The following is a 12,651-nucleotide window of genomic DNA, read 5'->3' as shown; positions in this document are numbered from 1 at the left end:
TTAAAGGTTTAGGTACAGACAGAGAAAATCGAAATAATAGGAACAGATTACATAAATTTAGTTTATTCATCAAACATGGATTTGGGTACCTCTGGATACCAGAAAGGATGCTGGGTGATGGGGAGTTAATAACATAATTTGGAGATGATAAACTAACAGCCAAGAAAAAAAAATGTTATCTATTTTTAAAATGAAGGATTCAAGGTAATTTTTTTTTTATTCAAGGTAAATTAACATTTATAACTCATCTTCTGTATGCCAGCTACCATATTAAGCTACTCATATATTGTTAGAAATCAGAATTTGAATCTAATATCTTGTAAAGTCTATCCTACAGTTTGTTTTTTTTGAGAGGGGGGTTGTTTGTGTTTTAAAGAGAGAGAGTACAGGAATGAGAGAAGAGAAAACAATAAAATAAAATGTATGAAAACCATTGCATATTGCCATTAGATTCTTGACTTACTCTTTTCCTACCTTTTCTGTGCTTTGGAGATATTGTCAGAATCCTCTATTTTTTTTTTCTTCGTTCTTAAATAAACCTCTTTAAGTAGAAATCAGGTGTAATTGTTTATTTATAACCTGAGGTGTGTTTTTTTTTAATTGAGGTAACATTGGCTTATAACATTATATAAGTTCCAGATGTGCAACATTATAATTCAACATCTGTGTGTATAGCATATCATGCTCACCACCAAAAGTCTAGTTTCCATCTGTCACTGTATAACTGACCCCCTTTACTCATTTCACCCTCCCTCCACACCCCTTGCCCTCTGGTAACCACTGATCTATTGTCTGCCTCTATGGGTTATGGTTTTTGTGTGTGTGGTTGTTTTTTTCTTTATAAAGTAATTGTGTGAGATGCCAACACCTATCTTCTCTTCTGAAGGCATATGGAGAAGAGATATTAGGCATACTTTGAGGGAGCTCATTAATTGTGATAGTCTGAGCTTAAAGGCAAATGGACAGTATGTTTGCCAAGGTAAGATACAATTTTCCTATGAGTGGCTAATTTTTTTAAAAAGTCTTTAAAAGACTCATTATAAATTCATTTTGTTCTTGTTCACTAATGTTCACTGTGAAACAGCAATATTTCCTAATGGAACAACATTGACTTCTTAAAGATTCAGTGTTCTGTGGGCTTCGAAAAGTAGTAAAACTTACTACAAATACAATTCTTTATGCTTATCCTCTTAATTGAGAAGCACAGAATGTGTCATATACATTAGTCACTAAAGCAGAAATGATCCTATATACTAGGTTCTCAGAATTATTACTTTCTAAGAGGTAGATGAAATCAGCTAACTCATCTAATCCTAAATTCAATAGATCACATGGGATTTAAATAGTAAAATACAAGACAAACCATAATGCCACTATTACATAGATTTTAAAATAAGGAAACAATTTAAGCATTCACTCATGGATGGTGGAATTATTTTGGGGGAAGAGTTGAGAAAAAGAATGACATCAAGGGATCAATTGCTTTTTACTTTAAAGCTGTGTTTAACTTCATTTCTTACTACTCTGTCCAGATATTATCTTCTCCTTTGCCTTCTATTTCTATTACTCTGTACCAGTGAGAGCAGATTTTGACCATTTTGACCGTCAGCTAAAAAGTGTAGTTAATCAGCTTGTGCTAATTTTATAACCTTCAAATTTAGAGCTGTCAGGATTTTTTTTTTTCCTTAACTGACATAGATTGAATGATAAGGCCAGGGACTATTGTTATTGTGCTTCATTTCTTTGAGGGATACATGTAAAAGTACCCTCTTCAGTTGCCATGGGTTTATATACATTATAAAAATGACGTGAAAGGGTAAGTTCAGAGCAGATATTACGCAGTCTTTCCTCTTTAAAAAATGAAGGATTTGAATTTTAACAGAAGAACCCTTTCCCTTTTCAAGTAATCTGTTCTCATTCTAAGTCTGAAAAGCAGAAAAGTACTAAGGATACTGTGTTTGCTGCTTCTGTGAACTTAGAATCATTCATTTCTGGGCGGGCATAACATTATTGTTATTATTGCTGTTCCTATCAGAAAAGACAGAGGACTTATTCCTACCCTTTCACCTAACAGATGGAACAACTGAGAAAGAGGGAGGTGGAGTGATGTGCAACTCTGTCATGTTAGAAGAATCGCCCAGGGCTTTTGAACCCAAGTCCAGGTTTCTTTCCTTGATCACAGGCTTCACTCTCTTTTAAAAATGGTGTGTGTTTCTTTGAGTATAAAAATACATCAACATGTTGCTGGTTTGACACAGCAGATAAGAGCATCAGCCTGTGGACTGAAGGGTCCCAAGTTCGATTCCGGTCAAGGGCACAAGCCTGGGTGGCAGGTTCAATCCCCAGTAGGGGGGCATGCAGGAAGCAGCCAATCGGTGATTCTCGTCATTGATGTTTCTGTCTCTTTCTCCCTTTTCCTTCCTCTCTGAAATCAATAAAAATATATATATTTTAAAAACATCCTGTTAGGATATGGGAGCTGTAGGTGGAGCCACCTCTGGCCGGGGGATCAAGTTCACTGTGGTTATCTGACAGCAAAAGGGAAACAGGAAAGCAGGGCCAACAAATGGGTGGGAATTAAGTATGAGAAAAAGACATCGGTAGTACCCTTAAGATGGATCTATTTTATGTTTAAGGTTGGAGGCAAGTGAGTTCAACAGAGGCTGCATCAGAGATGAAGGGGTAATAAGGCAAGTGAAGATGTGTATAATCATGGATCCAAGAGGACTTTAGTTTTGAAGGCTAGAGAACCTTAGTTAAACATAGGGTTAGACTTCCTTAGATGGGACATTAACCTGGTAGTAACAGTACCTAGACAGCATCAGGAAAAAATACCACGCACATATACACACAAAAATGAAAAACAGTTGTAGGTCCCAACAAAGTTACCAGTTTAAAGGTTTCTTTCCCCTAAATCAGCCTCTATTGACTTAGGAATTTATAGTTAATCTTATTTGATCTTTTTTCTTGTCCTATGTCTAAGTCCATCTCATTTAAAAGTATTCTGTAATTTAATATCTTTGTATATCATTAGTGAAACAACTTTTGGTGAAAAAAACACAATATGATTTGCATACCCGTAATACAGGCATTACTCAGAATGCTTCAGCTTTCTGCAATTTCTGCCAAAATATCAAATCCTTGGCATCAACTCTCACTAAAACTATTTTACTAACACCATTTTAGAGGTATACACAGATACACCCATTGATCACAAGAGGCAAATTTTTACAAATAAACATTCATGTCAAATTGTCACATCATTTTGGGATACATTTTACTGAAGCATAACTAAGGTAAGGCAAGATCTTTAAAATTATATTGTTTTATTATTCCATGAAGTTTACCAGTATGGAAGACGTTGCTTATTCTGACTCCCAGTGGTGCTTATTGATCAACATTTGAGAAAGGAAACCAGGATAGTATTTTGCTTGTGGTCATACAAAGTTGCTTTGCTGAGATTAGAAATCTTAGAATCTGATGCTCAACCATGTACTCTTATCAACCATGTACTGATTTGACCCAAATACAGTGCCAACCAAGAATAAGAACATACTTATATCATTCTAGTCAAAATGGTATATTAGAAGCGTGACTAACAGTCCTACAAATAATTCGGAAGATGTGGGATTTACATTAGCAATGGCTAAAATCTAACTTAATGCACACGTAAGTGTGTATTCGTGCATTGATACACACATGGAGCTGTCTTAGAATCCAAAGAAATCTCAGCTGAGGGCATGTTCATAGCACTTTCTTTAAAATCTCTTAGTGATTAGATATATACCATCCTCTCAGAAGCTAAAGTAGAACCATGTTAATAACAAACCTGATTAATGTCATGGTGCACACTTAGCTATGTTCCTTCACAAGTAAAACTGCAGTCCATACAAGCCTGAAGCAGCAGATTACCTCATTTTTGGACACTAATAATCTTAAAGTAAAAACATATAAAAAGAAAGCAAATAACCCCAAATCTCATAATACTACCAAATAGAGATTTTTCATTTGTTTATATTTTTGTCCTGATTCATATGTATATATCTTTTATACAGAGATGCAATCATCACATTAGATATAGATATATATTTTTGGTTATGTTTCCCCCTTGTGCTCTTACATCATCCTTATTTTCATACATCAGTATTCATGGTTATTGTTTTACATAGCTGCATATTATGCTGATTAAGTCATGCTCATGCCTCAGTATGACTTAGTTTACATGAGTTCCTAAGCTTGTGCCCAAGCATCTTTTTAAATCTAAGGTTTTGTATGTCGTTCTGATAGAGGAGACCATTCCATTAACAGGGGCACATTTCAAGGAAAAGCCCACATGTGTCTTTATTTTTAAATAGCTTATGGCAAAAATTCATTTTCAGTTCAATGAAGGAACCTTTGTAAGTGTTGTCATCTGCCCCTTGATGGATAGATGTGCAGGCTGAGGAGTTCAAGTGTTTAGGTTTGTTTCTGGAGGTTGTATCTGTGTGTATGTGTGTGTATATGTGTGTGTGTTTCTTTTCAGAAGGGGAGGGTAATGTCTTCTGTTGGAACATGCACTCCACCCTCTTTGATAAGGTTTGTGGTAAGAGTTGCATCACTGCCCATGACAGCCATCTTCATAGCATTAAGCTCACAGCTCTTAGCTCCCATATGACGTGTGGAGGGTGGAGTGTATTGCAGTCACATTCACCTTTCATTTGTGTGTTTGATGTGGCATTTATATTAAGTAGGAGTAATTTTTTTTCTGATTTTTTTTTCTTGTGTCACCAGTGCACCTATTCCATTCTTCCATCGCTGTGCTCCTGTGAACATTTCCTGCTATGCCAAGTTTGCAGAGGCCCTGATCACCTTTGTCAGTGACAATAGTGTCTTACACAGGCTGATTAGTGGAGTAATGGCCAGCAAAGAAATTATATTGGGACTTTGCTTGTTATCACTAGGTAATTGTTTTTCTCATTATTAGCTATTGCATAGTACTGCAGCAGAAGACTGTTTTGTCTTTTAACCAAAAATATGAATACAACTGGGGATACTTGTAAAATGTTTCACTTCCCATAGCCAAAATAACCGTTTCAGATTATATATAGTTATATATATCTGAAACTCATTTCTGTTCTTTTCCTCTCATTGGAGAAAACTAGTGTTTTCTCCAAACTTTGGTTACTAAGTCTATAATAACCTCTAACATTATAGCAGGAGGCTTCTTTTAACAAATCAATGCCCCTTTGTTTTTAGTTATGAATCTAATCTTTGGTTTATTCGCTTATAAAAAGAGGCCACATATTTCTATATATATTTCCATCAAAGAACATAGATTTCTGATTGATTACTTTTGAAGTGTTTAACCCTCCCCACCCCCCATGCAACAGGTCATAATATCACTCTATTGCTGGGAAAATTAGAAAATCTCCACTTGTTAGCCATTGAGTTTTCTCATCAATAAGTAGACAATATAATCAAATAAAACTGTTATTTTCAAGATGTAAACACCCTATATTATCGCAGAACTATATGTAGCCATATTAGAATTTATATACTTTTTTAATAAGGGAGAAGGAAACTGGTAGGAACCAAACAACCATTTCATTTTTTACGTAAAATGGTATTTATGCCTGTTAACAAGTATAGTCATCGGGAAGACTAGCTGTATTTCCATCTTGTCATTAGAGAGTCTTTTCTTTTTGCTTAGGGGTAGTACTTGACTCAGTTGAAAAAAGGTTGTCCATATGAAAAGCTATTTCTATGATATTGAAATGCTCCTATCTATTTTTGATTCCTGTATACTTTTTGCAAACGTGAGTACCCTAATAATGTTACCTAGTCACAGATCTTAATTTTTTTGGCTTTGTGAATGGCCCATAGAAGCTTGACTATTAGCCTGGTTTTATATAAAAACTAGAGGCCCGATGCACAAAATCTGCAAGGGGCTCAGCCCTCGCAGCCCCGGCTTCGTCCAGAAGGTCATCCAGAAGGACGTCTGGAAGGTCGTTTGGCTGTCTGGTCTAATTAGCATATTATGCTTTTATTATTATAGATTATTTGGTTTCTGAAGTAGTTGAATAATTCACCAAGGAAAAAAATTTAAACCTTAAAAATAGTGATAATAATGTTAAGTCATTGGAATTCCAGCTTTTTCTTAGAATGCTTCTCTTTTGAGGCTTAAGATCTTTGTCCATTTGTTTTTGAAGTGGGCCTTTAGATAATTAAAAGGTGAACAAATTATGATTTCAACAACAAATTTCCCCATAAAATGGGCTAAATCCCCCCACTTTGTTTTTTGAGATTTTTTTTACTTAATATTTTAGCATGTTGGAACTTAGCTGGGGATGGGTAGAAGGGTTAACTAAATAACTCAAACTTTGCTCAAACCCCAGTTGAGGAATGAGGCCAGAGGAATTTTGGCTTCAGTAGGCTTCAGGATATTATCCCATAGCGTCAGACCATCTCTTGGAATTTCAGAGGAGAAACAACCAGAAAAAAAGATAAAATACCATCTAGTTTATTGACCAACCATCAGAGAAATTGGTCCTAAAATGTATAAATTACTCAAGGAAGTGTAGCACCTAATTTAACTGCTCTCTCTCTCTCTCTACGTGTAAGAATTTTTCTGGTCACCAACATGACATGTCATTCTCTGCACTTTGTGTGTTGGCATGTGTGTTTGCATGTGAGTTCTGATGCCTTTCTATGGTGAATCCACAACAGTTCTGTGCTGTTTTTGAGTCACCATGTGCATTTGCATGTATTCTTTTCTGTGTTTATACACCCACCGTTAGGTGCCTTTGGTTTCAAGTGGCACAAGTACCAAAGTCAGAGTGCAAAAGCAACCTGTTTCCTTTGTTACCTAAATTGGGATCAGGAACCTTGTCAATAGCAACAAATTATTTCCATGGGAGAAAACAACTGAAAGAATTTATCTTTATATTTTCTAGTGTTTTCCAAATAATAGTCTACATGTTCTCTGTTTATCTTCCCTGCAGTTCTATCCATGATTTTGATGGTGATAATCAGGTATATATCAAGAGTACTTGTGTGGATCGTGACAATTCTGGTCATACTGGGGTCACTTGGTAAGCTGCTTATTTCTTTGTTTTTCAGTAATTAGAACTGAGAATTAAAGCTTGCTTCTGACACTGCCTCAGTTTGGAACTACTTTGAGTATTTAAAAAAATTTTTCTGCTTTGCATTAATTTAAACTGTAAAAAAGACTGATAAGTGGATTACATTGAAGTTAGGTCATGCTGAGATCAATAAATCAAATAAAAAGGTGAGGTAGTTGGCAAATGGAGATTATTTTTTAAAGGAGCTAACTTTTTTTTTTTTAATTTGGGGGGAAGAACCCAAGAGAAAAGACAGCAATCGAGGCTCTGTTTGGCTTCCGGCTCTTTAATTTTCACTTGATTCTTCCAATGTTCTCTGCCAAGCAAGTAAAGGAATCCTTTCCTTTTATCTGGCACTTTGTAAAGGCCTAAATCAGCCATTGTAAGGTGTTGAAGTTCTTTCTGTTTGAAAAGTGTTTCTGGCAGAATAAGGTGTGTGCGTGTGTGTGTGTGTGTGTGTGTGTGTGTGTGTGTGTTTAAAATTTATCATTTTTCTGTCTATTGACTTTCAATTTTGTTTACTGTTTGTAATGATACTTTCTGGGCCTTCTGTGTTTATTGTCTTTTTTTTTTTTAATTTCCCCTTCCCACTTAGAAATGTGATAACTACTCATGGTATCTAACTACTTCCGTGGTAGAAAATAGAAATATAGAGAAGAAAATAAAACTTTTAATTTTTACATGCTATATCTTCTTTTTTACAATTTACCTCTTGCTTAGGACACTCTTTTCTTAGTTTCATAGATTTTTTCTCTTCCTGTTTTTCTTTTGCTCAAATCCATCACCGGTGAGGCCTTGCTTATCCATCTTATATAAAATTACAATGCTTTCCCAGCACCAGCACCTTCTATCCCTCTTACTAGATGACTTTGTTCTTAGACTTTACATGCTGTGTTTTTACTTTTCCCCCCGATTTTTATGTTTCCCCATTGCTATGTAAGAAGCTTCATGAGGGGTGAGGGTGGGGACTTGGCTTTGTTCACTGCTCTATCCCAACCCCTAGAACAGGAGTTGCTGTTAGACATTCAAAATATTTGCTGAATGGATTGAATGAAGGGTTTGCCTCTGTCTTCAGTCCAGTTCTCGGAATCTCTGAACCAGCAATGGAGATAGAAGTTTCCATCCCTAGCACCCACCACTATCAAAGATTTTCTGCATTTGTTTTTACCTTTGGTGGGAACTACTCCTTTGATCTTCTTTTATTCATTGTACAAATATTTCATCCGCTGCATGACTGTCGGCACTCGGTGCTGGGGTGACTGATGTGTTCGCAGAGAAGATCTTTGTCTTTCTTGTCTCCGTTGCTGATTTCGATGTCCCTTATTTGCTCCCTCCAGGATCTCTAGCTTAAACCGACGCTGAGGCTCTCTTTGTAACTAGTTCCTCTTAGGTTATCTATCTACCTCAGCGTCAAAGTCAGTAATCATGACAGTTGAAGGAAGTGTATCTGATGTACTGAAAGATTTGTGAGTGTCTAATATGGAAGGTGTAGTGGAGTAATTGGAGCTCCCCCTATACTGGCAAAAAAGTTACAGCCATGCACCTCCCAGCCAAGTGGATTGCTGCTGCACTAGTCTCATGATGATACGTAGGAAGGATCCAGAAAATTGAGGATTTGTCAACACATTTTCGGATGCTAATTATTGCAAAAACAATTCTTTTTTTTTTTTTTTTTTTTTGTTTTTGTCTCCAGGTGGCACAGGTGTACTATGGTGGCTATATGCAAAACAAAGGAAGTCTCCCAAAGAAACAATTATTCCTGAGCAGCTTCAGATAGCTGAAGACAATCTTCGGGCCCTCCTCATCTATGCCATTTCAGCTACCGTGTTCACGGTGAGTATAGGTTCAGGTTTATGGTTTTATTTATAGGAGATCATTAACGGAGGAGAAACTCACCTCTAGCTATGGCATGCCTAACCTTGATCTCCATTAGATAAAATCTCTGTCCCACAGCTGGCTTCTCTACTTGATGAGTGCTACTGATAATGACGTTTTGCTCTGCACAGCCCTCTTTTTGAGAGGATTTTCACCTAGAATATTTACATTATTATTTACTAGTAGAACATATTTCTTATTGTCACAAGATAATGTAGTTACTTTTTTAAAAAGCCTTTCTTTTTACTATAAAAAAGTATGGTAAGAAATGTCACCTCATCATTTCATTTACTTGTTTACTAATTATTTCCCATTTTTCCTTGCAAACTTTTCTTTTTAACAACATTATTTCAAAAATATAGGTGAGCTTTGCTACCTAGCACCTGTACAGTAAAATTACTAGTTAACATGGGGTTAAATCATCTATATGCATATCTTTGGTTCATCTCCTTCTCTCTCAAAAGAGAAAAAAGATATCTCCCTCCACTTCTAGGTATAATCCCAAGCTTTTTTTAAAAAAAAACAAAAAACGTATTTTTTTAGTTGATTTTTAGGGAGAGAGATAGAAACATCATCGATTGGCTGCCTCCTGCACGCCCCCTACTGGAGATCAAACCCACAACCCAGGCATATGCCCTGACTGGGAATCGACCTCTTGGTTCCTGGGTCGTTGCTCAACTCTGAGCCACACTGGCTGGGCCCAAGCTTTATATTGAGCATTAGAAACAAAAAAAAAATAAAGCCATTGGTGTAAACGTATATGTTTGTTATTATTATGCAAATATTTATTAATCATCTTTTAAGCTCAATTATCTATACCAGGGCAGGAGGATAGAGGCTGGTGAACAAAGAGTGAATCTGGCATGGACCCTGTTCTTAAGGAGCTTTTGCCTTAAGTGGGAGATGAGGTACAGATACCCCCAGTGCTCCTGTGCTCACAGCATGTGGTCTGCTCCTCTATTTTTCTTTTTTTTTTGTTTTGTTTTTGTTTTGTTATTGTTGTTAATCCTCACTCAAGGATATTTCTTTCATTGATTTTTTTAGAGAGAATGGAAGGGAGGGGGAGAGACAGACAAACATCGATGTGAGAGAAACACATCAATGGGTTGCCTCCTGTACATACTCCGACAAGCACTGTAGATCGAGCCTGCAACCAAAGTGCCCTTGACTGGAATCAAACCTGCAACCCTTCAGTCCACAGGCCAATGCTCTAACCACTGAGCAAAACCAGCCAGGGCTGCTTCCCTGTTTTTCAAAGTGACAAGCACAGAACTATTCAAATAAAGGAGGTGTCTCATCCTGTCTGACAAACCACACATTTTGATTGGTAATGAGTGGAGAAAGAAAAAGTGAGACAAATTCTAGGATTTAATAAGAAATTGAGAAATCTTTTTATTTAGCCTTAAAGGACATTTTCAGTATACCGTTGAAAATGGTAAGTGCTGCAAGAGAGATGCAGACCGATAAAGTATTCCTGGGATTCAGAGAATGAAACTTGCACGATTTAGAATGAAGGTGTTACAGTAAAAATTTCCAACATTGTCCAGTTTCAGTTTTCACTGATTAACACAGTAACTAACCCCTTTCCCTCTATTCTCCCCACACAGGTTATCCTGTTCCTGATCATGTTGTTTATGCGCAAGCGCATTGCTCTCACTATCGCCTTGTTCCACGTGGCAGGCAAGGTCTTCATTCACTTGCCACTGCTAGTCTTCCAACCCTTTTGGACTTTCTTTGCCCTTGTCCTGTTTTGGGCGTACTGGATCATGACACTTCTTTTTCTTGGCACTACTGGTAAGAAGACATGTTGCTTCTTTCTCTTAGGGATGAATCTGATTCACATTAACATATTTAAAACATCAAAGAGATATAAGTCTTCAGACATTGATTGACTAAGTTCTAAATAGCCATCGGAACTAGCAGGGACTATGGTTCTTCAGTAACCCATTTTCTAATCCTGAGCTTTATCATCCTAGCAAAGTGGGTGTCAACCAGGTAAGGCCTGTAATTGCATCCTGGTTTTGAGATGGTCATGGATTTGAAGTAAACTCCTCTAGTCCCTCAGACATTTGGATCCATTCTAAGATGAAAGAATGAATGTGATGCCACTTTGGAATTGCCTTAAAACTCAGAGCCAAAGCTCAACTTGCTTCCTTGGGATTTTCTAGTTTGGAAATGACCAGAACCCAGCTAGAGCTCCTAGTGATGATTCAGTTCATAGACTCTCCGATTTGCTTGTAGCCATACTTTACATCAAAGGCTACATCTAAATGGAATTCATTGTGAGGAGCAGTGTAAGGTTAGTACACTTGTATGTGATTTCTCTGACCTTTCAGTACACATTCCGTTTTCAATTGAATAGAATATGAATTTCTGTACCTTGCTAAGAATTTAGGTCTGTAATTATTAGACAAGTAATAGCTCTGAAAAGAAATTTAAATATTTGCAAATTCATGCTTAAACTAAATAACTGATAATGTGGTAAGAACTATATTCAAACAGAACAAATTATACACACACACACACACACACACACACACACACACACATATATTAGAGGTCCAGTGCACGAATTCGTGCATGGGTGGGGTCTGGCTGGCCCGCTCCGATGGGGGCCCATTGGGCCGGCCGGTGGGGTGAGGGACCACAGGCTGTTGGCGGCCGGCCCCACCCCCGATCAGGATGTTGGGGGCCAGTCAGAGGGTGCTGATTGGGGCGCAGATCAGGCTGGTTGGCTGCCGTACTGCGCATTATAGCCACCGGTCGTTCCACCATTCCAGTCGCTGGGCGTGTGTGTGTGTGTGTGTGTGTGTGTGTGTGTGTGTGTGTGTATACACACACAGATTTAGATAGATATATAGATTTAGATATATATATGCATATATATATGTAAATCTATATATAGATATAGGTATAGATATAGATATAGATATAGATATAGATATAGATATAGATATAGATATAGACATAGGTATATCATGGCTTTGGGGCAAACAAAATGCTTAACTGGGTAATATTTGGCTTCACAACTTTTCAAGTGATAATTATTTTTGTCCCTTAATGAAATAGCACTGTGATTATAAGTTTGTGGTTTGGGTGTAGGGACCTGTTCTTGGAAAGTAAATCAATCTCTTAAATTAAGTAGCCATATTTGTGGTTTCAACTTTATGTGATTCTTCTTTCCTTCCTTGCTTTTTCCCAGGCAGCGCTGTGAAGAATGACCGAGGCTTTGTGGAGTTCAAGGTCTCTGGGCCTCTGCAGTACATGTGGTGGTACCATGTGGTGGGCCTGATTTGGATCAGTGAATTCATTCTGGCCTGTCAGCAGATGACTGTGGCTGGAGCGGTGGTGACATACTATTTTACTAGGTGAGAATTCATACGTGTCCAACAACTTAAGATCAGCTAAGCATTTGTGCCTGAAGGGAATGGAACTGAAGCTTGTCAGAGTGTCATTTCTTTAAGAAGTAATTGGAAGTGAACATGACAGAATGGGATAGTTGATCGTTCTGAGAGGTAGGAAAACGAGAGGTTGCTATTTTATTCTTTGCACTTTTCTAAAACTTTCTAAAAAATGAATCAGAACTGCAGGCCCTGATATAACTGAAATTATATTTAACAGAAGAATGAACCTTGTTGTAGTGCCTTATGTACTTTGGCTTTATATGAAAGTCCAT

At 37.2% G+C, this 12,651-nt stretch overlaps 1 protein-coding gene across 2 annotated transcripts in view; it reads left to right on the top strand.

The window, feature by feature from the left end:
- Positions 1–12,651, top strand: part of SLC44A1 (solute carrier family 44 member 1) — a 123,030-nt gene that overhangs the window by 91,750 nt on the left and 18,629 nt on the right. For both annotated transcript variants that reach the window (XM_079790449.1, XM_079790448.1), the window contains exons 6-10: positions 4,771–4,940; positions 6,981–7,070; positions 8,794–8,933; positions 10,583–10,769; positions 12,178–12,343. In XM_079790449.1, coding sequence (XP_079646575.1) covers positions 4,771–4,940; positions 6,981–7,070; positions 8,794–8,933; positions 10,583–10,769; positions 12,178–12,343 — 753 coding nt within the window. The remainder of the gene's footprint in view (positions 1–4,770; positions 4,941–6,980; positions 7,071–8,793; positions 8,934–10,582; positions 10,770–12,177; positions 12,344–12,651) is intronic.

This window comes from Cnephaeus nilssonii, assembly GCF_951640355.1.
Source record: "Cnephaeus nilssonii genome assembly, chromosome: 14".
Taxonomy (NCBI): Eukaryota; Metazoa; Chordata; class Mammalia; order Chiroptera; family Vespertilionidae; genus Cnephaeus; species Cnephaeus nilssonii.
This window is presented reverse-complemented; position numbering and strand designations above follow the sequence as displayed.